At 42.9% G+C, this 25,396-nt stretch overlaps 1 protein-coding gene across 1 annotated transcript in view; it reads left to right on the top strand.

Moving 5' to 3' along the window:
* Positions 1–25,396, top strand: part of MMEL1 (membrane metalloendopeptidase like 1) — a 56,695-nt gene that overhangs the window by 12,955 nt on the left and 18,344 nt on the right. The window contains exons 3-14 of the mRNA XM_044671226.1: positions 1,830–1,889; positions 4,352–4,513; positions 6,349–6,429; positions 9,634–9,729; positions 11,614–11,732; positions 13,570–13,635; positions 14,902–15,036; positions 16,365–16,454; positions 19,700–19,857; positions 20,430–20,523; positions 23,657–23,785; positions 24,367–24,465. Of these exons, the coding sequence (XP_044527161.1) occupies positions 1,830–1,889; positions 4,352–4,513; positions 6,349–6,429; positions 9,634–9,729; positions 11,614–11,732; positions 13,570–13,635; positions 14,902–15,036; positions 16,365–16,454; positions 19,700–19,857; positions 20,430–20,523; positions 23,657–23,785; positions 24,367–24,465 (1,289 nt within the window). The remainder of the gene's footprint in view (positions 1–1,829; positions 1,890–4,351; positions 4,514–6,348; positions 6,430–9,633; positions 9,730–11,613; positions 11,733–13,569; positions 13,636–14,901; positions 15,037–16,364; positions 16,455–19,699; positions 19,858–20,429; positions 20,524–23,656; positions 23,786–24,366; positions 24,466–25,396) is intronic.

The following is a 25,396-nucleotide window of genomic DNA, read 5'->3' as shown; positions in this document are numbered from 1 at the left end:
TAAATATCTTTCTAGAGCCCTAGCTTGCTTGTTGTAAAGACAGGAGTGATAGCAGAGAATGCCACTATACTTTAAAAGCTTAGGGACTTGATTGGGAAGACAAAATATAGACATAAGAAACAACTTGAAATGGGATCAATTTCAAAAATATCTATTGGCCACCTACTTCACATGGTACTTCACAAGGGAAAAGATATAGATCATGCTTTCCAGGCTATTTGGGGGGAGGCAGGGCATGTACTCTCATAACAATACAAGGCCACCTATATTAAGTGCCAGATAAGGGGGTGCAAACAGTAACTGTTCTGGGAGCCCAGAAGAAGGAGAAGTCACTTTGGATGGAGGCCATCTGGGAAGGCATCTTAGGGGAGGAGGAGCTTTTATAATATAATTTGGGGATTACACTGATTTGGGCTATTGGTGAGAAGAGTAAAAATGAACAACCTGCCCCTTTTCAGTCTTGCTCTCAAATTGACATGCCCAACGACTAACAAGTGTGATGGGAAGGGGAAAGCACCTTCACCCTGGCTCCCTCCCCTTTGCATTTTATTAAATGAAGCAGTACTGCTCTGGGTCTGGATCCCCTTTAAATGATTCCAGAGGCTCCTCTGTCAAGCCCCTTAGTTGCCATGTAAGTGCCCAACTTGGGCACAGAACTGAAAGGATAGCAAGGCTGATGTTGTTGCCAGTTTTTACCTTGCTCCTTTTACAAACAAACCTGTACCATTTAATTGGCCTTCACCATAAGATCTCTTAAGATTTCAGAGCACAGGTAGACCAATGCGGGCCTCATGGGAAAGCTTTGTGGAGGGGTGGGGGTAGGGGCGGGAAGAGACCAAAGCAATAACTAAGGCAAGGCAATAGAAGCTCTGACCTGTGTTGCTGAAATTTAAAAGGGGCAGAGATGGTACGTGTCCATCTCAAGCAGCATAGAAACAATGAGTTGATTGTCTTACAAGAAGCAATCATTTAGAAGCATCGATCTGGAAATTTAGAAGTGGCATTGACAATACCGCTGACCCTTAAGTAGTGCAAAAACAACTGAAATTATTGTCTTGTTAGCAAGAATAGTTGAGATAAGAAGCTGCTAGATGGCACTTTTCTGTCCCCTTGGCTTTAGGGGCTGTATGTACTTCAGGTGAGCTCCTCCTTTGCCTTGGGAACAAATATTATTCATTTTGGCTCTAGCTGGACCTTATAGGATGCAAAAGAACAGAGGGGAAGGAAATTCCAAAAGGGAGGGCACAACCTAAATAGAGGCAAAATTCCAGAGGTGACCCCAGGATCTCAGATAAGTAGAAAGGCTAGTGGAATGGAGCCATGGAAGTTAAGTTTGAGAACATGTTTTGCTGAAGCCTCATAAGCCCATACTGTCCAAACTGGCTTCTACTCATCTTTCTAGACCTTTCCATAGCAAAGTCAGTTGGCATTATCACCTGGGCAAAGCTGCTGGCTTCCATATGAAGTCCTCCCAAGGGCCTGGTGAATCAGAATGGTGCTTATGTTGCTAGCCTTGATGCCCCTGATGGACTGGCACCATCAGCAAAGCCCGTAAGAGAGTTCAGAAAACCTGGGTTCAAATCCCAAATCTGAAACTTGCTAGCTGTGTGATCCTGGGCTAGTCATGTCATATCTCTGAGTCTCAACTTTCTCATCCATGAAATGAGGACTTTGGACTAGATGGCTTCAGAGGTCCCTTCCAGCTTGCAATCTGTGATCCTTTCCTCATCCTCCTTTCCCCTCAGCCTGTCTTTTGGTAACCTCTTTGCCCTTCCCCAGGAGAGCATCCTGTTTTCACGTATTTATTTTTTCCTATTTATGCCTTGCAGAAATCAAAATTACTGGCCAAAATGAAGAAACCTGTGTCCACCCTGGCTGTGTGATAGCAGGTAAGTAAATGCCCCCTCGTGTCTCCCCCCAAAGGGGTTGAAACTCAGCCTGGCACATGCCTACAGGATCAGCCATTGAGGACAGACCAGAGTGAATTTCAGTGGTGAGGGTGCCCCCACCCCTCCAATGCAATCACGTTCTGCTGGCACCAGTCATGGTTGTGGGTCTTCAACCTAGGGATGCTTCACCATCCGTCAGAGTTAAGGATGAAACCAGAGCTTGGCAGGATGGCAAGTGGCTGCCGGACTGAGAAAGTTCCTGGACTAGGTGGCTGGTTGCCCCGTCTCCCGAGTTACTCTTGTAACTTGACCGCCCCAGACCCAGTTCATCCTTCATCATCTCTCATTTGGACCACTATGATAGCCTCTTTTTTATTTAAATCTTTACCTTATGTCCTAGTAACCACTCTAAGACAGAAAGGCAAGGGTTAGGCAATTGGGGTTAAATGACTTGTCCAGAGTCACAAAGTTCCCAAGTGTCTAACCAGGATCTCCTGGCTCTCTATCCACTGAGCCACCTAGCTGCCCTGCAGTATCTTCTTGATTGGTCTAGCTACTTCAAGTCTATTCTTTCCTTTTGCAAAAACCCTTATGTTCTGTCTCAGAATCAATAGTAAATATTGTTTCCAAAGCAGAAAAGCGGTAAGAACTAGGCAGTTCGGGTTCAGTGATTTGCCCATGACACACAGCTAGAAAGTGTGATCACATTTGAACTCAGGACTTCTGATCTGAAGTCTTATCACCCTATTAACAGAGCCACAAAGGTGACCCAAGGCTCTACTTTCTCCAACCCATCCTCCACAGAGTAACCAAAATGATTTCCCCAAAATGCATATCTGAATATGTCACGTCTATATTCCAAAAACTCTATTGGGCCCCTTTTGCCTCTGATATAAAATGCAAACTCCTGCATTGGGCATGTAGAGTCCTTCATGGAGATGACACTGTTCAAATTCATTCCCAGACACATACTAGCTGTGTCACCCTGGGAAAGTCACTTAACCCTGTTGGCCCCAATTTTCTCATCTGTAAAATGAGTTAGAAAAGGAAATGGCAAACCACTCCTGTATCTTTGCCAAGAAAACCCCAGATGGGGTCACAAAGAGTCAGACATAACTGATTTGCCTCAGTTTCCTCATCTGTAAAACAAGCTAGAAAAAGAAATGGCAAGCCACTCCTATATCTTTACCAAGAAAACCCCAGCTAGGGTTACAAAGAGTGGAATACAACTGAAATTACTGAATGAGTCCTTCACAATATATGACTCCCCCTTTGGTCTAGGCAGACTATCCTTTGGATATTCCATACGTGTAAATCCTGACAAAGTTTTCCAACTCCAAGTTTGGTGCTAGTACTTTTCCACATCATTTCCCAGGCATTTCATTAAATTTAACTGAACATTTTTAAGCACCTACTATGTTCTAGGCACTGCTCTAGGCACCAAATATACAAAGACAGCCAGGCAATTTCTACTTTCAAGAAACTCGAACTCTATTGGAGGAGGAGGAGGAGGAGGATATAATTTACTAAGCAAATGGATAGATTACTCAAGGTAATTTGAGGAGAGGGGGGAAGAGTCAGAGAGAGAGGAGGAGGAAGAGAGAAAGAGGAGGAAGAGAGAAAAAGGAGGAGGAGGAGGAGAAAAGGGAAGGGGAAGAGGGAAGAGTGATGGAGAGAGAACTTCTAGAAGGATGAGGAAAGCCTTTTTATTGGAAATGGTACCTCATCTGAGCCTTGGAAGCTCAAGGATACTGAGAGGTGAAGATAAAGGAGTATACTTTAAGGCAGGGGTCGGCAACGTATGGCTCTTTTGAGGGCCAGATATGGCTCTTTCTGCAGGAGCCATAAAATCAATTTTTTTCAGGTGCTGTTACAGGAGTGGCACTGTGAGCACTGTACGGCTCTCACGAAATTACATTTTAAAAAATGTGGCGTTTATGGCTCTCATGGCCAAAAAGGTTGCCAACCCCTACTTTAAGGAATGGGAGACATCATATGGATGCAGGAGATGAAATGTCTAAGTTGCAGCAGAGCTAATAATCCAATTCTGCTGGAACCTCAAGCACAGTGCCTTGCACATAAAAGGTCATTAAAAGCAATCATTAAATTGGATTGGATTGAATTAGATTGAAGGTGGAGTTCATGAAATGGAGCAAAATGAAATAAAGCGGAAAAGGCAGATTGGTCCCAAAATGTGGAGGGATTTCATTGCCTTGTCAAGTCATTGATATTTCAATAAAGACAACAGGAGCCCTTGATGAGATTCCTTGAGCTTCATTACCACCCAGGAAAAGAAAGGAAAGTGGGAAGTGCTCCCATAGCAAAGCCAAGTTCCTTTAGACCTAGTCATCTCCCGTGTTTGGGTGCCAGTTAGGGGTTGGAGGTTGGAGGCAAGACACCTCCAGGTCTCACTCTTGGATTCCAAGATCCCCATTATCTCAAATATCTGACATTGTGGATAGCCTCTAGGATCATCCAGAACATGGACCCTACCAGAGAGCCTTGTGATGACTTCTACCAGTATGCCTGTGGAGGCTGGATCAACCACCATGTGATTCCAGAGAGCAGCTCCCGCTACAGCATCTTTGATAATCTGAGGGATGAACTGGAAATCATCCTCAAAGGTGAGGAGCAGAAGACTTGTTCTGGCCAGGAGTCACAGCTTGGGCTTGTGGTAATGCATAGCCCCAAGGCAAGCAGTGACTGTGTTGGTAGGGGAGGTAGAGGAGGTGAGAGAATGGATAATTTCTCAGTGCTCTTCCCAAGGATCACAAATCTAGAGATGAAGGGGACCTTGGGAAGTCATCTAGCCCCCTTATTTTACAGTTGAGGAAACTAAGGCTTAGTCAGATGAAATTAATTTTCCAAGGTCATCTAGCTGGTTAGTGGACCAGGTGGATTTTGAATCTGGACCCTCTGACTCCAAATGCAACTTTTTTTCCACCACACCTTGTTAGCCTACTCAGAACATTAGAGGTATTTTAATGGTAACACCATTTCCCCAATGCTACCATTTTTAGTAGGTCTCTTACCTAACCTTTGACAAGATGGTGCAACCTACAGGTTGCCAATTAAGTGATTAACTGAAGATGTCTACACCCCATCTATAGCAAGATGGTACAGCCTGCAGGTTGTCCATTAAATAATCTTGGTGCCAATTAATCAATAAATCCCTAGAGTGAGCCTACTATGTGAGAGGCATTCCCTGCACAAGAGAAACTTCAAACTCCTAGATTCATAGCTCCAGACCTAGAAAGGATCTCAGGAACCATCGTCCAGTATGATAATTTTAGAAACATGGCAACCGAGTCTTAAAGAGGTTAGATGAATTATCTGGTATCCCACAGGGAGATAGTGTCAGAGGCAAAATTTGAAAACAGATTCTGTGCTTTCAAATCCCACACTTCGTACTGAGCCTTGTCGAGGAAAGCAATTTTAATATCTTAATAGCAATACAATTATTTGTGAATAAAATGATTAAACATAAATTATTAGTAAATCTATAGTTATATTATAAACTAAATTAATACTAATTAAATAAATATATTGTATAAATTGAATATAATAAATATGAAAATATATAATATAAATTAATTAAATTTTAAAATAGTAATATCATTAAAATTTTCATCTTAATCATCTAATATAAAAAGCTTCGGATTTGAGGTCAGTGGACCTGTGTTTGAATCAATTTTGTAAGCTATGCAACCCTGATCAAATCACCATCTGATTCCCTGAGCCTCAGTTTCTTCATATTTAAAATGGGGATGTTGGACTCCATCTCTAAGTTTATAATGCTTCTAACACTTATGACTACTCCGAGAATGAAGATTAGTCTGGAGGCAGCCTTCAGTTCCCCACAGCTAGGAGACTTCAAGAGATTTTAGAAGGCAAGCAGATGCCCCTTTCCCACATCAGAAGGAAATCTAGCTGTCACCCCATGTGCTCTCTCCCACCTCATATTTCCAACAGCTGGCTCACTGCTCAGCCAGATGTATGATGTATCTATCAGCTGGGAGCTGGACTTGGCTGGAAAAGATGGATTTTGTTTTTAGGTTATTGATGCTTCTGTTCCTACATTATTTCTTTCTTAATTGGTCACTCCAGACCTCCCCCCTCCCCCTGCCCAAGAAGTCATCCCTTGGGAAAAAAAACTAAAAAAGAAAGAGGCCCCAAAAGTGAGTTCAGAAAAACTAACCAACACGTAAACTGATTCTGATGGTACAGCAGCCTTCTATGCCTCTAATCCCCCACTGGCACAAAGAGTGGATGGAGAGGCATTTTCCAGATGATGGTTTTCAACCTCTCCCAGATGATGGTTTTCAGCCTCTCCCAGCCTGCATCAAATCACTCTGGCCTTCCAGAGGCCAAGGAATAGCCCATTCCTGACAGATGCGCCCAGGGTTGTGTTGTCTCCTCCAAAGGCCGCCTTCTATCTGTGATTTCCCTTCTGCCTCAGGTGTGCTGGAGAACCCCAAAACGGGAGACCGGAGTGCCATCCAGAAAGCTAAGATACTATATAGTTCCTGCATGAATGAAAGTAAGCATTGTCTGGCCTTTCTGTTCTTTGGGTCTAGGATTACTCTGCTATGTTAGGGGCTGGAGAAGAAACTCTGGGGAGAAGAGGAGGGAGCAGGACAGTAGCTAGAAGGGACATCCAACAACATCTGGACTGGCCCACCTGGGAGCTATCACTATGGTACAGGCTAGATCCAGGATACCCTTTAAAAAAAACAATAACCCTTACCTTCCATCTTACAATCAATACTATGTATTGGCTATGAGGCAGAAGAGCAGTAAGAGCTAGGCAATGGGGGTCAAGTGATTTACCCAGGGTCACACAGCTAGGAAGGATCCGAGGTCAAATTTGAAACGGGGACTCTAGGCTTGGCTCTCTATCCACTTGAGCTGCCCTCAAGCTACCCTTTCTTGCCCTACCACTCCCCTAAGATTAGCTCTACCAATATCTGGGACCTGATTGGGCATTGGAGACTGGAGATGGGAGAAGAAAGAATCACAGACTCTGTAGCCCTCACTACCCACACACACTCCAGAGAGGGCACCAAACAATGGCTAGGAGCAGAGGACAAATGTAACGGCATCTAAACGAATGTGGAGACCTCACCTCAGGGGCATCTCAGGATGGGGAAGGAGAGTCAAGAGCTCACGCTGAGGCTCAGCCCTCTGATCATTCACTGGTTCCATTTTCCTCTAATCTGAGGTCAATAATACTTACACTGCCTATCCCTGGCAGTCATTGTGAAATGAAATAAGATTATGCAAAGCTCCTTATAAACCCCAGTTCCCACTGAATGGTGCTGGCAAGGTGTCTATTTGACAATGACTTTGCTGTATAAAAGTAGAATCCAAGTAAACAGTGAATGTATTCAAGAGAGCTGGGGAGAGCAAGGGGAGAGGGAAGAAGAGTTTAGGGTTATCTTTGTGTGTGTCTCTGGGTTGTGTGTCTACATTGTATTCATGGATGTTCCTGTATGTCTGGTTTATGTTATGTTTCTGTGTCTGTGTTATATCTTGATGTATATGACTAAATCATGTGTGTGTCTTGATTGATCAGACCCATTTCTGTATCTCTGTCATGTTGTGTGTTTTTCTTTGGCTCTATTGTATATTTCTGTTCTGAGTCTTGTGTTTCTATGATGGCATTTCTGGGATTGTGCATTTCTGAGTTTTGTTGTGGGAGTTTGTAGAAATTCCAGTGTCTCTCTATCAACCTCTTGAATCGGATAGAGAATCCCATTTGACTTTTTAAAGCTGGTGCCTTCCTCCCTTTCTAGTCTTAGACTTTATCCTCCTCTCCTCTCTATCCTCTGTCCTCTTATCTAGATCCTCCTCTATCCTCTATCCTCCAGCTAGACTGGTTATCCTGTGCCTAACAACCATTTCTCACCTCCTTGCCTTGGCGATGATGATCTCCCATTCCTGGAATGCCCTCCCTCCTCAACTTTATGAATTAGATCCTTCAAGACTCAACCCAGATCCCACTTTTCTGCAGGAAACCTTTCCGAGTTCTCCCCAGTAACTCAAGGCTGCCTTCTATCTACTCTATATACATCTTAGTTATTTCCATGTTAGCTTCTTCCTGGCAAGAACTGTTTTTACCCCTCCTTGTACCCCCAATGCTAAGCACAGTACCTGGCCATTGCCAACTAAGAAAGCTTGAAGTGAACAATCAATGAGTCATAACTCCTCCCCCCCCCAAAAAAAATGGTGATGATAAGTGTTTGGCACATACTGAATAAATCCTGGTAGATTGATTTATTGGTTGTGTTTCTGTAACTGCATTGTGCCCTCTTCTGCATTGGGTTGTATACATTTCTATGACTAGTGTGTGTTGGACATGTTTGTATTTTTTGTTTGTGTTGTCTTTCTGTGTCACATGGACCTGTGACTTATTTTGTATGACATGTTATATGGGAATGAGATGAGAGGAGAAGCACTTATTAATCGCTTGCTATATGCTAGAAGAAACAACAGACATTTATTAAGTGTTTTCTGTATTGCAGAAGAGAGAATAAGCACTTATTAAGCATCTGCAGTATGCTACGGTAGAGAATAAGCACTTATTATGAGCCTGCTATCTACCAGGGTGGAAAATAAATAAGCACTAAGTACCTGCTGTATGTTAGGGGAGAGAAGAAGCACTTATTAAGCACTTGCTATATAATAAGATAGAGAATAAATACTTAATAAGAACCTGCTATATGCCAGGGAATAGAATAAGCACTTATTTTTTTATTTTTTTTAATTTTTTCCATGGTTACATGATTTTTGTTGCCTCCCTTCCCTTCCCCCCGCCCCAAGTTGACAAGCATTTTCATTGGGTTATACACATATTATCGCTCAAATCCTATTTCCATATTTTTCATTTTTATAATAGTCTTTAAAAACCAAAACCCCAAATCCTATACCCATATAAACAAGTGATAATTCATATGTTTTCTTCTGAATTTCTAATCCCACAGTTTTTTCTCTTGATGTGGATAACACTTTTTCTCATAAGTCCCTCAGAACTGTCCTGGATCATTGTATTGTTTTCGGTAGCCAAGTCTATTACATTTGATCATCCTACAATGTTTCAGTTACTGTGTTTAATGTTCTTCTGGTTCTGCTTGTTTCACTGTGCATCAGTTCAGTGAGATCTTTCCAGTTCTTATAGAAATCAAGTAGTTCATCATCCGTATAGTGCAATAGTATTCATCACCATCATATGCTACAATTTGTTCAATCATTCCCCAATTGAGGAACACCCCTTCATTTTCCTTTTTTTTTGCCACCACAATAAGCACAGCTATAAATATTTTTGTACAAACAGAACATTTCCCCTCTTTTTAATGGGATACAAACCTAGTAGTGATATTGCTGGGTCAAAGGACATGCATAGAATAAGCACTTAGTAAGCATCTACTTTATGGTAGGAGAGAGAATAAGCACTTATTAAACACTTGCTCTATGCAGGCACTGTGCTAAGCACTTTACAGATGTCATCTCATTTGATTATGTGTGTTTCTATGTTTTGTATTTTATATGTTCCCATGTCTGTTAGATGTTCATGTAATCATGTTGTGCATGCTGGATGCCAATGTATGTTTAGGTTTTTGTGTATATGTTCATGAAGTATGAGTGCATGTGTGTGGTGTGCATGTGTTTCATGTTTCTGGCTGGATTCCTGTGCCTTTAAAGCTTCTGTGTGTTTTGGGGTGCGTAACACTGTTTCTCATTTTAGGTCTGATTGAATCACGAGACTCTCAGCCTCTGTTAAAAATCTTAGAAATCGTGGGAGACTGGCCAGTGGCCAGTGACAACTGGAAGGAAAACAGAGGTATGTGAGGACGTTGTCATCTCACCCTCTCGCCAGCAGCATCTTTTCCTGTGCTCTCCTCCCTTGAGCATCCCAGGGGGACCAGGAAGAAACCTGGCAAAAATGAGAGATATGGAGGATAAAAGAAATTGTCCTTTCATACCTAAATCCCCAGAGAGAATAAGGCAAGAATATATGAAAAAAGTGGGCCAATACAACTCAAAATTCTGGAACTGTAGACTTTGTTGCCTTCTTTCTCAGGAACTGTCCACAATGAGTAACACTTTGGTGTTGAACAGATGCTTGCATCACCAAGTTAGGATGAACTAATAATCCATGCTAGGCTTGACTCCTCTCAGTAACAACAATGCAGAGAGAAATCTCTGTTCTCTTCTCCCTTCTCTGCAACAAATCATAATAAATAGTATACATTCTTTATAGTTGCTAGATATAACCAACAGCAGAACATATGAATAGCAAGCTATGTTTTCTTTACCCTCCTTTTTTTTTCTTTCAGTAGCAAATAGCAGTAGAGAGAACTCCAGCCTTTCACTACCCATAGTGAAAGTCTATATAGACTATATAGTATAATCTTCTCCATAAGTCCCAATGCAAAGAAAGGATTATAGCTTCCTTTTAGCTCAGTTTGAAAAACCTATTCTTTTACTTCTTCCCACCTTTCTTTGTTCAGTATCTGGGTCCTCTCCAAGAACAATAGTTCATGGTTCTAAGTACATCTTTGTCTTTTCTCTAAATTCAGGTAAATTCTATTTGTCACATACTATCAGACCACTTCTGGTGCCCATATTTCCTCGGTTATTCACTAAACATTCTCCATTTGTTCAGTTCTCCATATGAAAATCATGGAAGCAGATTGTTCTCACTTCAGGACTCAATGTCCTACACCTTGTCACATTGCCTTTAAGCAATTACTATTTCATGATTTAGTCAGTAACTGCTTCTCTCAGAACCCTGATGCAGAGCAATGCCCCATAAAAGTGAACTAAATGGAATTAATTCAATGGATTTTTTCTGAACCAAAGATATTCACCTAGATAAGTGAACTGTTAAGGATGACATTTCATTTTCCCAGGTTTTAAAATGAAGTCATTGGACTAGACTTTCCCTAAGGCAGAGGTCCATGGATAGATTCCAGGGAGTTTGTGAAGCTGAATGGAAGAAAGAATGGCATCTTTATTTCAATATAATTGGTTTCCTTTGTGATCCTATTCATTTAAAAACAAGTTCTGAGGAGTCCATAGACTTCATCAGACTGCCAAAGGGGTCTATGTTGCAAAAAAGACTAAGAATCTGTACTTTAAAGTCTCCCCACTAGCTCTGGCATTTTAAAGTTTAAAGTCCTCTCCAGCTATGAAATTCTCTGACCTTTGCTTCCTTTCAATTCTTACATTCTACATTCTAAGCATCCTTTCAATTCTGATATTCCATGTTCTCAAGTTCCAGCTCTGACATTTTATCCCCTGCTCTGACATTCTGGGACCTAAGGTCCCTTTCACCTCTGACATCTTCTGTCTAACATTTTAGGTTCCAAGGGACCTCCCAGCTCTGAGATTCTCATCTAAGTTTCCTCCTAGGTCTAACATTCTCTGTCTGTTGTAAGGACCCTCCCAGTTCTGGCTTCCTATGCCAGTGATAGTGAACATTTTAGAGGGGCAGGTGATGTACTCAGGTACACATGGAAAGGGGGAGGGGAGCAGCCTGGCCCGTTGTCCCTCTGGCTTTCTAGTAACAAACTCTGGCAAATCCTGTGCTAGGGCAATGGCGGATGTGCCCACAGAGAGGGCTCTGAGTGCCCCCCTGGCACGCATACCATAGAATCACCACCACGGTCTTATGCTCTAAGGTCCTTCCTAGTTCTGACATTATACGAATCCAAATTCCTAGAACCCCACTGGGTCATGGAAGAGAAACTGTCAATGCTGAACTCCCACTTCAACAAGCGGCTCCTTATTGACATGTTTGTTTGGAATGATGACCAGGACTCCAAAAGCCACATCATCTATGTAAGTATCCAGCCTGATCCCTCCGCTCAGTTAAGAGAGAAAGATACCTACCTGACAGGAGCTATAGGAAACAACCCTTTAACAGTGGGCTTTGGGATCTGGCCTGCCAGAAAAATACCCAACCTTTCATCTGAATGGGCTACCACTAGAGAAACAGAAGCTCACTGGAGAATACCAATCATGATCCCTGATGGTCTTTCTGAATACGGGCTCAAGTTACCACCTATTGGGACCTGGGAAAAAGTAATTATTCTTTTTCTGAGTCCACTTCTGGACCCAGGGAATAATCTTACAGGGGATCATGTACCACATTCAAAGTTGGTAGTGGCTCCTCTCCCTTACTTAGGGAATCAAAGTGTTTGGGAATTGATTCTTCTATGCCAGTGGTTCCCAAACTCTTTTGGCCTACCACCCCCTTTCCAAAAAAATATTACTTAGCCCCCTGGAAATTAATTTTTTTTTTAAATTTTAATAGCAATTAATAGGAAAGATAAATGCACCTGTGGCCATCACCACTCCCCTGGATCGCTGCAGCACCCACCAGGGGGCGTTGGCGCCCACTTTGGGAATCACTATTCTATGCCCATATCTGTTTCTGATTTCCAAGTTGAATTACAGGAGTTAGCCTCAGGGGCACATAGATGGGATATAGCTCCAAACTATGAAAAACCATGCTTTTACTTATTAAAAGTCAGTGCAGGTGATTAGTAGCAGCAACAGAAAGCTAAAGAGAAATTCATTTGATTGGTTTGTTAACTGTTTTCTCCAGCACAGAGGAAGTAGATAGAAAAGCTAGTGTTTATATAGAACTTTACCATGCACAAAACACACTGTATCCATGATCTATCCTTTAGACCTTAAGTCAGGAAAACCTAATTTCAGATCCAGCCTCAGAGACTTACTAGCTGTGCGACTCCAGGCAAGCTCTTCGCCTCTGCCTGCCTTCGTTTCCTCATCTATAAATGGCTTTAACAATAGCGCCTATATCTAAGGGTTAGTTTGAGGGCTAAGTATATGTCTTTGGGACAGCTAGTAGAGCAGTGGATAAAGTGTTGGGCCAGGACTCGTCTTTCTGAATTCAAATCCAGACTTCAGATACCGAATAGCTTTGTAACCCTGGGCAAGTCACATCACTGGTTTGTTTGGTTTCTTCTTGTGAAAAATATGCTGGAGAAGGAAATGGCAAACCACTCCAGTATCTTTGCCAAGAAAACCATAAATAGGGTCATGAAGAGTTAGACAGGACTGAAATGACTGAATAAGAACAACAACCAAAGGGGCATCTGGGTGGCTCAGTGGATTGAGAGTCAGGCCCAGAGATGATAGATCCTGGGTTCAAATCTGCCCTCAGGCACTTTCTAGCTGGGTGACCCTAGGCAAGTCACTTAACCCCATTGCCTAGCCTTTCCCACTCTTCTGCCTTAGAACCAATACACAGTATTGATTCTAAGATGGAAGGTGAGAGTTTAAGAAAAATAACAGCAACCAAAAATATTTTATAGAGAGAGAGTTTTATAAGTTTTAAAGGGCAACTGTTAGTTGTTATAATTTATTATTATTATTATTATTGACATCCTGAACTCTTGATCCAAAGCAGGCCACCATTCATTGATGAGCTCATTACATGGCATAGATGTGCTAGAGAGGGCTGCCCTCTAAGAATTTCATCTCAGGGCAGTAGACGGGCCAAACTCAGGACCCACCTCAACCTCTTCCCTTCTACTCTGCAACTACACCCCACCTGGTCTTCAGTGGGGATAGGTGGGAAGGGCGGTTTGGGAGTTTTGCTTTTCTCTGCTCTTTCCCCTTCATGTCTCATTCTGTACTTGGCCTGCAGATTGACCAACCATCACTGGGCATGCCTTCCAGAGACTATTACTTCAACAGTGGCAAGTACCAGAGAGTGAGTGCGTCCCTTGATTGAGGGATCCCTGGGTGGGATACACCTAGCATCTCCCCAACCCCTGTCCTTGCCCACATGTAGCAATGGGTGATTGGGGATTGCCAGGAGGTTCCCTTATTTTTAAGAAGGACACCCTAAAAAAGGAGATCAACCCATCAGTGAACTTGAATGCCTTGATTGGAGTGAATTCCCAGGCCCTGACTGAGCATACCATTAAAGGGATTCTGCACCGTGTGGAAGGCAGGACTTGGGACTTTCCTGAGCTTTATTTCTTCTTCCAAAAGTGAAAGGTTTGGTCTAGATTGTATCTAAAGGCCCTTCATGAAAAGGTGGTAGGATGGAGCAGCTAGGTCCTAGGTATGTGACCCTGAGCAAGTCACTTAACCCTGATTGCCTAGCCCTTATCGCTCTTCTCTCTTGCAACCAATACTTAGCTTTGGTTCTCAGACAGAAGGTAAAGGTTTGAGAAAAAGGCATAGTAGGTAGATCCTGAATTTTGAGCCTGAGGGCCTGGGTTCAAATCTTAACTCTGTCTTACAATTAGTGTGACCTGGGCAAGTCTCTTTGCTATGGGCTTTATTTTCCTTATCTTTCCAATGAGGGAGAGGACTTTGAAGATCTCTTCCAGCTCTGAATCAAAGATACTCTCTCCCATAACGCTGACATCTTCTGAACACCTAGGGCAGGATGGAGTAGAAAGAAGCCTAGATGTAGAGTCAGAGACCCTGGGTTCTAATCCTGGCTCTGCTCCCTTGACCCAGTCCTCTTCCCTCTATGAGCCTTAGTTTCCTCTTTTATGAACGGAGAAGGTTGGGAAACATGACCTCTTTTCTGAACCCTTTACTAGTCTATTCTAGAATCCATACTAAGTTTCAATCCTAGGGCAAAAAAAGCAACAAGGGCTAGGCAATTGAAATTCAGTGATTTACCCAGGGTCACACAGCTAGAGAGTGTCTGAGGTCAAATTTGAACTCAGGTCTCCCTGACTTGAGGCCTGGCTCTCTATCCATTGAGCCACCTAGCTGCCCTAAAACATGATCTCTTAAGATCCCCCTCAAATCAAAATCCTGGGACATCCTTCTACATTCATTCAGGCTTCCTTAGGCTGGTAGACATATGTGCCCTTGAGATGAGGTGTAAATGGCAAGACTTGGCCATCAAGGGGGCATCTCTTTGGGGGTGCATCTCTATCTGGGGGTCTCTGTCCCCCACTCCTGTCTCTCTCCTGACCCTTTTGTGTCTTTCCTCCCCTTCCCTCCCCCCCAGGTCCGGGAGGCATACCTACAGTTCATGATCGAAGTAGCTAAGATGATTCGGGCTGATCTGAACTTCACCAAAGATGATGAGTTTGTGGAGAATGAAATGTTGCTGGTGATGAAATTTGAAACTGATATTGCCAATGTGAGTGACAGCATACAGCCTGGACAGTCAATAAGCATTTATTAAGTCAGGCACTGAGCTAAGTGCTGAGAGCTCCAAGAAAGACAAAGGAAAGCCTTTGCCCTTGAGGAACTCCCAGTCTAATGAAGGACACAGCAATGGGTACACAGACTGCAGACAGACAGGGGTAGCCCCAAAGACACTGAGATTAGGCAGATCTGGGCAAGGCTTTAGAGAATGTAGGACTTTGGCTGAGATTTTAAGGAGGCCACAAAAGCCAGGAGGCAAAGAAGAGGAGGAAGAATATTCTTAAGGCACGGGGGACAGCCAGGAGAAATGTCTGGCTTTGGTAGAAGAAAAAGGAAAAGCCCGTGGGAGATGGATGAAGATTGAAGGATGGGGCAGCCAGGCAATTCAGTGGATAGAAAGCCACCTAGTTGCCCCACATTGTCTTTTCATAGACTGCCCGTCATGCCTGAAATACTCTCCATCCTTCCCTATTTCTCTTGAACCCTTCAAGCAGGAATGTGTTTGAATCAGCTCTTAACTAGCTAGCAATAGGCATCAATGGAACCCTATCGGTGGAACATCTTCTAAGTGGCTCAGTGGATAGAGAGCCAGGTCTGGAGATGGGAGGCTCTGGGTTCAATTTACACTCAAATATTTCCTAGCAGTGTGACCCTGGGAAAATCACTTAACTCCCAGTACCTAGTCCTTGCCAGTCTTCTGTCTTAGAACCAAGACTTAGTATTGCTTCTAAGACAGAAGGTAAGGAGTTTTTTTTAAAGAGTATTAGAGAATCATACATCTGGGTTGGGAATCAGCATCTGTTATTGGCTACTTGTATGCCTTTAGACAAGTCACTTCTTTAGATCTCAGTTCCCCTCTCTGTAAAATAAGAAGATAGAGCTAGATACCATTTATGATTCCTTACAGCTTTCTTAATTGAGAGGCTGGAAGGGAGCTCAGAGACCATTTAGTTGAACCCTTTGGTTTCACAGAAAAGAAAACAGATGTTAGTTGCCCAATGTCACATAAGAAGCATCAGAAGTGGGATTTGAACCCAGGACCTCTGACTCTATAGCCAGTGTTCTTATTATCATCACACTGTTTCCTCAGAAGGGCTACCATTTGGCGTTTGTTGGTGGCAAAGTTTTAATTAACCAACAAGTAAGCTTTTATCAAGCCAGACTCTGTGTCTGACTTAAATTCCCGTGAAGGTTAAAAAATTACCTGGGGGAAGGGAAGAAAAACCATGGAGATTCTGATTTGTGGGTTTCTGGGTACATAGATCCAGTTTCAGGGAATTGCTCCCACTAATGGTCACCCTCTTTAATTTCTCCTTCCAGGCCACTTCATCCCAAGAGGACAGGCACGATGTCACTCTCCTCTATCACAGAATGAACATATCCCAACTCCAGCGTACTTTATCATTCGAGGTAATTTACAGCTTTCTCAGTTTCTTGTCTGTCTGTCTGTCTGTCTGTGGCTTTGTCTGATCATGACTTGCACCAAAAGCAAAAATACCTTCAGGTGGAAAACAGAAGACTAGATGTATAAGATCCATCCCATACATCATGCATTTATTAAGCACCCACTGTATCCTTTACTCATTTTTCTTATTTCCCTTCATTTGTAAAGGTTAAAATTAATGGTTGGACAATGATTATATGAAATTATGTGGTCTCCAGTATTTATTATATCTTGAGTCAGAAATGTATTTACAAATAGAGGGGAAACAATAAAGAAGAGAAATGTGAGGGGGATAGAGAAGTTATCTATCCTACGAACCTAAATGTTTTGGTCCAGGTCTGCTTAATCCAGGCAGAGATTAATTAGCTCTCAACCAGGAAGGCTGGTAATGAATAACTACTTGGCCTCCTCGGAGAGGGAAGCTAGTCTCTCCAGAAGCTAGGAAAGGGGTCAGCCAAGAGTCAGAGTCCAAGTAGAAGCCAAGCTCTGAGCCTGTTATCCAAGTCGTAGTCTCCAGCAAAGCTCCCTCAAGGGCTATCTAAGACTATCTCCAGAAAACAATCTCTTCAGACTATCTTCTCAAAGACAATCTGCCCTGAAGGAGTTTGGGGCTTGCTTTTTAAGGTGACTTCTTGTCCCTTTCCCTCTTCACAAGGGCCAATCACAGTTTCCAAATTGTCTAACACTACCCAGGGAACAGTGTCTGTAGGATCGACTTCTGAAGGTTAAGTTCTCATCAAAAAGATTCACAGATTCCCAGCTGATTGAATCAAAAAAGTTCACAGTTTCCTGATTTGATTGAATTTCTAAGGGTGTGAATTCTTACTAGCTTCTCACCTAATACTAAGTAGGTAATTGAATCTTTTGTTGAATCAATTCAAAAGTAGATAAGGAGGAGTTAATACTGTCTTCAGTCTAGTGAGGTACTAAGTAGGGGTACCTAAGTTAGTGTTAACTCAGGATAGACAACAAAGTAAAGAATTCTCTGTCACACACTCTGGCTTCTGACCTATCGTTAATGTCACCATCGATCTCTCACTTGCTAAATTCCCTGTCCTCATCCTTCTTGACCTCTCTGTAGCATAAGACTTTGTTAATCACCTTCCCCCTTGATGCTTACTTTTCATGACATTGCTGATTCTCCCAGTCTGATCTCTCCTCAATCTCTTTTGCTGACATCTTTGCCCATTAACTGTGGGTAGCCCCCAAGGCTCCGGGCCCTCTTCTATTTTCCCTTGGTGATCTCATGAGCTCCCATAATAGTCTTCAACTATCATCTCTACACAGATGCTTCTTAGATTTATTTGTCTAGTCCCAATCTCAGTCCCCACCTCCAATCTCACTTCTCCAAATGCTTATTAGAGGGGTGGCTAAGTGGTTCAATGAATAGAGAGTCAGGCCTCAAGATGGGAGGTCCTTGGTTCAAATCTGGCCTTAGGCAATTCCTAGCTATGTGTCCAAGTTGCTGAACCCCCATTTCCTAGCCCCTACCACCCTTCTGTCCCAGAACCAATGCTTATTGTTGATTCTAAGATAGAAGATAGGATTTTTTTAATTCATTAGGTATCCCAACCCAAATATCTGTCTTATCTCTTTGGACATGGATAGAGGCAGAAGGCATTGGGTCAGGGTCAGACAGAAGGTAGAAAGACAAACCAGCTAGAAGTTCTCTCCCATAGAAATCTTTAATTCAACATGTCCCAAACTGAATTAATTATCTTTCCTCTCTTCCTTCCAAGGCTCCTCCCTCTTATCTCTTATATCCAGTCTATTACCTCTACATCTGCAACACTCTCCAATACACCCCCCTTCTCTCCTTTGACCCAGCCACTCTCTTGAATCAGCCCCTCATCATCTCACACCTGTACAACTGCAAAACTGTTGGTGGGTCTACCTTATTCCAGTCTCTCTCCAGTTCATTCCACCCTCCCACCTCAGCACTCTAAGGTCCAAGTCTGACCATTCCTCCCTTGCTAATCAATAAGTTCCAGGGGCTCCCACATATAGAAGGAACACACACACACACACATGAGCTAAGTGGCTCAGTGAATAAAGAACCAGGCCTGGAGATGGGAGGTTCTGGGTTCAAATCTAGCCTTAGACATTTCCTAGCTGTGTGGCCCTGGGCAAGTCACTTAACCCCAATTACCTAGCCCTTATTGTTCTTCTGCCTTGGAACTGACACTTAGTATTGATTCTAAGATAGAAGGTAAGGTTTTTTTTAATATTTCACATATATATGCATATGTACACATATATTTATATAATATGGCTTTTATTATTTAAGATTCTACTCAAATCTTACCTTCTGCCAGAGGTCTTTCCCAATCCCTCTTATCACACATACTCCAGTCCCTGTCCTCTGAGGTAATCTTCCATTTATATCACTTAAGAGTTTGTATATAATCAGTTGTTTCTGTATTGTCATCTATTAGAATGTGAGCTCCTTGAGAGCAAGTTTTTTTTTTCTGTCTCCTTTGGTTAGAATAGCATCTGGCACATAGTAGTTTGTTAGGCTTGTTGACTGACTGATTGAATGAATGACTGATTGAATGACTACTTGAATGAATGAATGAATGAATGAATGAATGAATGAATGAATGAATGAGAGGAAGATAAAAAAAAGTGCCACAGCTCCTCTCCTTAAGAGTTTGCTTTCTATTGAAAGGCTGGAGGTAGGCAGAGAGGAGAGGGAGGCATATCTGACCTGTGCTCACAAAGGTATCTAGAATGCCAGGTTGGTAGTGAAGAGGCCAAAGGAGAAAGCCACACATTGTGAACTAAGGGCCTCCTCATGGAGAAGATGTTCACCCGAGTTGGGTCTGAGGGGAAGAAGAGAGAATTTTAAAGGCAAAAATGAAGAGAGAGTGGCACATTTCAGACACAGAGGACAGCCTGGACAGCTCCTCTGCCCACAGACCAAATGCCCAGAAGCCAGAAACAGCAGGGCTGGTTTGGGGAATAGCAAGTTTAGCTTGGGTAGATTGGAGGGTCATTTACAAGTATATAGGAAAATTAAGTGAAAGTTGGTTGGGGGTCAAATGGGCAAAAGACTTCCTTGGCAAAACTAAGGAATTTGTGTTTTATCCAAGAGGCAATAGGGCGCCACTGGAAATTTTAAGGAAGGGACTGATGTGATTGGAGCAGGGCATTAGGAAAATCTGACCCCACTTCCTCTAATTCCAGTGTTCTTTCTATGACATCATACCAGGTCTGCACTCCTTCCTCCCATAAATTCAACTGGACCGACTTTATACAAATTGTGATGTCCTCAGTCAACATCAAAATCCTGGAGGATGAGGAGGTGGTGGTATATGGAGTTCCTTACCTCCAGAACCTTCAGGAAGTCATCAGAAAGTACCCAGCCAGGTGAGACTGGTTATGGCCAGCCCTCAGCAACTTATCTGTGATGGCTTTGAACTTTTGGCTTCATCGGCCTCAGTCTCCTCTTGCTATTTTAGCTTTTCTCCTTCTGTGATATACTCTCCACCCTACTTTTCAAGAATCCAGTGCCCCCAGATTTCTAACACTAATATTTCCATCAAAACCTGCTCCCAGGAAAGGAGCTAATGAGGTTCAAATAACTGATGAAGTTTATTGAAATATCCTTCTCAGGAAATAGCTTGATTTCCACTTATGAAAAAAAAAAACCTGATTTCTTTTGGTGAAATTTAAGGAAGGGAAAGGGATGCTAAGAGAAGGAAAAGACTTCCCAGTGTCTTTAAAACCACACCCTCTTCTCAAATGCATGTTCCTTCCTTGTGTAAGGTCAACCCTTCTCCTGGACTCATCATTTCCAATTGTAAAGTCCTCTTTATTTGACAGTGAGCAAGCAGAAGTCCTATCTTCAACTCCATTTTTGAATCCTTCCCACTTCCTGCCATCTCTAATCCTGACCCTTCTCTTGGCACTAATGGGAGACTCTACTCACCTGTTCCTAGAACCATCCAAAACTACCTTGTCTGGCGCCTGGTACAGGATCAGATTAGTAACCTGAGTCATCGATTCAAGGATGCTCGAGTGAGCTTTCGCAAGGTGGGTCACTCATATGCTTGATGAATGGAACAAACGACTCTCGGGCCTTCCAGACTGTTATATTCATACCACATCTCTATATTTTCCCCCTAGACCTTTGATTTCATCAAGGTAAGGAACTTCCAGTGTGGAAGCACCTTCCACTGGTATAGACTGGCAATTCTCCTATGACTAATACTCTCAGAAAATTGCCTGAGGAGAGTTTAAATCATTCTTCCAAGGTCTCAATAGCCAGCATATGTCAAAAAAAGAAGTCAAATCACAGTCTTTCTGACATCAAAGCCAGGCCATTGTCCATTCACTAATATGAAGAACCATATGATCCATTTTGGATTTGGAACCATAGGACCTGGGTTCAAATAATGGCTCTCATATTATCTGTATAATCCTAGACAAATTACTCGCCATCTTCAGTCTCATCTCTAGAGTGAGGAAGTTGAACTCGATGGCATCTACAGCATCTATAAATTCAAGTCTCTGTTCTTCAAATTGATCAATCTCACCTTGGAGAAATGCTGTGTCTCAGAAAGGAGAAAGGACTGGCTCCTCGCTCTTTCCTGATAGATTGTACAGAGAATGAGATTGGGACAGTATTGGACCTGAGCCCTAGCTGTGATGTTTGAACCAGATTTCCATTCTCAACCCTAACTGGAGATATTACATGAAAGAGAGATGGAGCCTGAATCCTGGGCCTCTTCCCCCATGATTTAATGGTTTAATGGCTTGGTTTAATTTCCTAAACTAGCTCCTTTCCCAAATTTTCTACCAAGGTGTTGGGGAAAATGGATTTGTTTATGATCATGTGTGTGAATACCAGTGTGGGTTGGGTGTAGATTATTTAACTTCAACCCAGATCCTCTGGTAGAGCTCACCCTCCCAAGTCATCTTCCCAACTCCACTCCCTACTCCATCAAAATGTGGGCCTTCAGTTCACACAATTAGCTACCCCTCCAATCCCTGCAGGACCTAGCATAGCACAGAATGATTGGATATATTGGCTCTCTTGGGTCCCAGAGTGTAGCAGCCTCAAGGAGGAACCAGGGCTTGCTCCAAAAAAAAGTGCCCTAACAGTGAGAGTTGTCCCAAAGTAAAATGGGCAACCTCAGGAGGGTGGTGGCTTCCTTCTCTTTTGAGATTTTCAAATGGAAGTTGGAGAACCACATATTGGAAAAGTTGTTAGGGAGTAGCTAGGTGGCACAGTGAATAGAGCATTGGGCCTAGAGTCAGAAAGACCTGAGTTCAAATCTAGTCTTAGACACTTACTAGCTGTATGACCTTGGGCGAGTCACTAAATCTGTTTGTCTCAGTTTCCTTATCTGTTAATCGGGGATAATAAATTCATCTATCTCCTAGTATTGTAAGGATCAAATGTGAATAATTATTAAACAATTAGCACACACAAAGAACTATATAAATGCTAGTTTTATTATTTATTATTTTATTTTAAATTTATTATTATTATTATTATTATTGAAGAATAGATTTTCATTCAGATATAGGTTGGACTCCATCCCTTCTGAGGTCCTTTCCAACTCTTAAGATTCTATGACTCAAAACCAGCAAAGGGGGCACCATGCACAAAGTGCTAGACCTAAAGATAGGGAGACTCATCTTCCTGACTTTAAATCCTAGCTATGTGATTACTATCCGTGTGAACCTGCTCAAGTCACTTCACCTTGTTTGCCTCAGTTTCCTCATCTGTAAAAAGAGTGAGAGTAGAGGATGGCGAACCATTCCAGTGTCTCGGCCAAGAAAACCCTAGATGGGGTCATGAAGAGTCAGGCATGACCGAAAACGACTGAACAACAAAACTCAGCTTGAAGTTAGGGCTTTGTTTACTAGGACTACAGTGGCCCTGGTGGACTCTGCTCTCTGGGAATGTCCGAAGTCACCTGGTGAAAGTGTCAGCTCTGGGGCAGCTAGGTAGCACAGTGGATAGAGGGTCACACCGAGGGTTGGGAGGACCCAGGTCCAAATCCGGCTTGAGATACTCCCTAACTCTGTGACCTAGGCAAGCCGCTTAACCCCCAATTGCCTACTCTGCCACTCTTTTGCCTTAGAATTGATGCTAAAACAGAAAGTAAGAATTTTTCAAAAAATGATCAGACAGAGATTAGAGAGTATGGAATCAAGGAAGGCTATTCCCTGTGTCTAGCAAGTCCATAGAATGGGGGGGAAAGGAAGAAACAATAAAGAAGGCCCAGTTTGGTAGAGGCCAACATCTTTTCCAAAGAAACTCTAAGTGGAAATGGGAGAAGGTTCTAGGATTAACTTTTTGCCTACCAAATAAAGTCAAAATGGTTTACTATTTGAGACTCTCCACAGTCTAGCCCTCATCTTCTCTGTTACCCACTAGACCAGTGATGGGCAAACTACAGCCTGCGGGCCAGATGTGGCTCCCTGAAATGTTCTAACTGGCTGCAAGACATTATTCCTAATCTGATGAATACAACAAATAGGATACAATACAATGAAACTTGGAAAGAGTTGCCTTAGAAACAGACTGAGACATAAGCATTTCCTTTCCTTTGGCCCCCTCTTTAAAAAGTTTGCCCATCACTGGCCTAGAGCATACCCTTTGCTTTTCCCCAGGCGACCTTCCCGAAATTCAGCTTCATGAACTGCCCTCCCTTTCTCCCCCTCCCAAATAAATTATCCATACTCACCAGGAGGACTGCATGGAGAAATTCTATCCATCTTTAGCCCAACCCCGCTTCCTCCAGAAAGCCCACCATCTCCTTCCTCGGGGTTCTTCCTATCCATGCTCCTCCCTAGGCACTTGTGTCCTTCCTGGTCCTTGGGTTCTCTGTCCTTGTCTATCACATAAAAGAAAGACTAGACTTGTTGGTTGGCTCAGTGGATTGAGAGCCAGACCTGAAGAGGGGAGGTCCTGGGTTCAAATCTGACCTCAGACACTTCCCAGCTGTGTGACCCTGGGCAAGTCACTTGACCCCCATTGCCTAGCCCTTACCTCTCTTCTGCCTTGGAACCAATACATAGTATTGATTCCAAGATGGAAGGTAAGGGTTAAAAAATTTTTTTTAAAGAATGAATGAACAACTGTGTAAATAAATATATGAATGGGTGAATGAGAAAGGGAAGGAAGAAGTAGTCACTGAATCTCTCCCCCCAGGCTCTATATGGGACCTCCCTAGAGGATGTACACTGGCGTGAGTGTGTGCGTTATGTCAACAACAACATGGAGACTGCGGTGGGTGCCCTCTACGTGAAAGAATCATTTCCTGGTGAGAGTAAGAAGATGGTAGGTAAACCGCCCCTCATGGTCTTCTCCCACCCCTGTACTCCATCCAATCAGCATCATTCTTCTGCCCCAGTCCCACTACCACCATACAAACCTGAGGAGCAGGGAACTCTGAGAAAGAGGGAGCTGGGTCAGTTCTATCCCCTAGAGTCCTATTTCTGGCCCTGATTCACAGTGGTTATTAGGCATTATTCATTTCTTAATCGTGTTCAAGAACAACTAGATGGCATAGAGGATAGAGTGCTAGGCCTAGAGTCAGGAAGACTTGGCTTCCGAGTTCGAATCTGGCCTCAGAAACTTATTAGCAGTGTGATTCTGGGCAAGTCACTTCACCCTGTTTGCCTCAGGTTCCTCTTCTGTAAAGTGAACTGGAGAAGGAAATGGCAAACCACTCCAATATTTCTGCCAAGAAAACCCCAAGTAGGGTCACAAAGAGGTGGCTACTGTTGAACAACATTTATGCAGACGGAGATGAAGTTCCTTAAAATGCTGAGTTATGTAAACACATTCCACACAAGGGGAAGAGAGGGTGGTTTGTCCCTGGGTCAGGTGGGAAATTTTCCTCAAACTTTTCCTTTCAGGTCAATGATCTCATCCAAAAAGTACGTGAGGTGTTTATTGAGACCCTCAATGAGTTAACTTGGATGGATGAAATATCTAAGAAGAGGGCTCGAGAGAAGGTCAGTGAGAGCTTCGGTGGCCAATCCATTTGGGCCTTGTCACCTGGGTGGGGACCATCAATTTATTCTATACTTTGGAATCTGGGAAAGTGAACTTTTTGGTGTACAGTCCCTATTTTAACCAAACTTGGACTCTGTCTTTTATTCAAAAAGGCAGAGTCTAAGTCTTGACATTTCCTCTTTCCCAACACTGATGCTTTCACATTTGTTAACTCAGGCACTCATAGTACTAGGAGATTTTTAACTCCTATTTTACAAAATTGATGACTCTATCTACCGGACAGTAGTGGGTACTGTTGAAATGATTATCTGGGACAAGATGGATGCCACTTTGAATGACAGGACCAGCAGCTGAGAACCTCAGAATGTCCCCAGGTGCCATGAGCCAAGGGCAAAAAGCAGTTGGCCCCCAGCCCTATAAATACCCCCAAGTGACAAGACAAACTGGCTCAGATTGGAGCAGGGATTTGAGAAGGTGGGAGGTGAAGGGTGAAGGGTAGGCCTGAAACCTGTAACCTGATCCTACTGAGAGAGCTAGAGAGCAATCACCATCCTTATTAATAGAGCTGAGAGAGTTTACTGATATCATCAATCAGGATCATCAAATAGCCTTCCCTAATCTCTGGCTTGGCTGTGGCCAAGTCAGGTCAGGGTTAGAGAGAAGATGAAGAACCTCCAGGTCCTACTGAACCTAGCAATCTCCAGACCTTGATCATTAACCTAGTTAATTAGCAATAGGGTTCCTAAATCCTCGATCCTATTCCTTTATTTCCTAACCCCATTAATAGATTCAAATACAGTGTTTACCATCAAGTACCTTTCCTGAGTGGTGATTATATCAAAGCCCTTGGGAAGGGGAGATCAATATGTAGTCAGATTTCACCGTTATCCAATAGCTAATTAATATCTCTTACCAACAAATACTCCAACC

The sequence above is a fragment of the Gracilinanus agilis genome, chromosome 3, assembly GCF_016433145.1.
Source record: "Gracilinanus agilis isolate LMUSP501 chromosome 3, AgileGrace, whole genome shotgun sequence".
NCBI classification, from domain to species: domain Eukaryota; kingdom Metazoa; phylum Chordata; class Mammalia; order Didelphimorphia; family Didelphidae; genus Gracilinanus; species Gracilinanus agilis.
The sequence above is the reverse complement of the archived record's forward strand: the minus strand, read 5'-3'. Positions and strand labels throughout refer to the sequence as shown.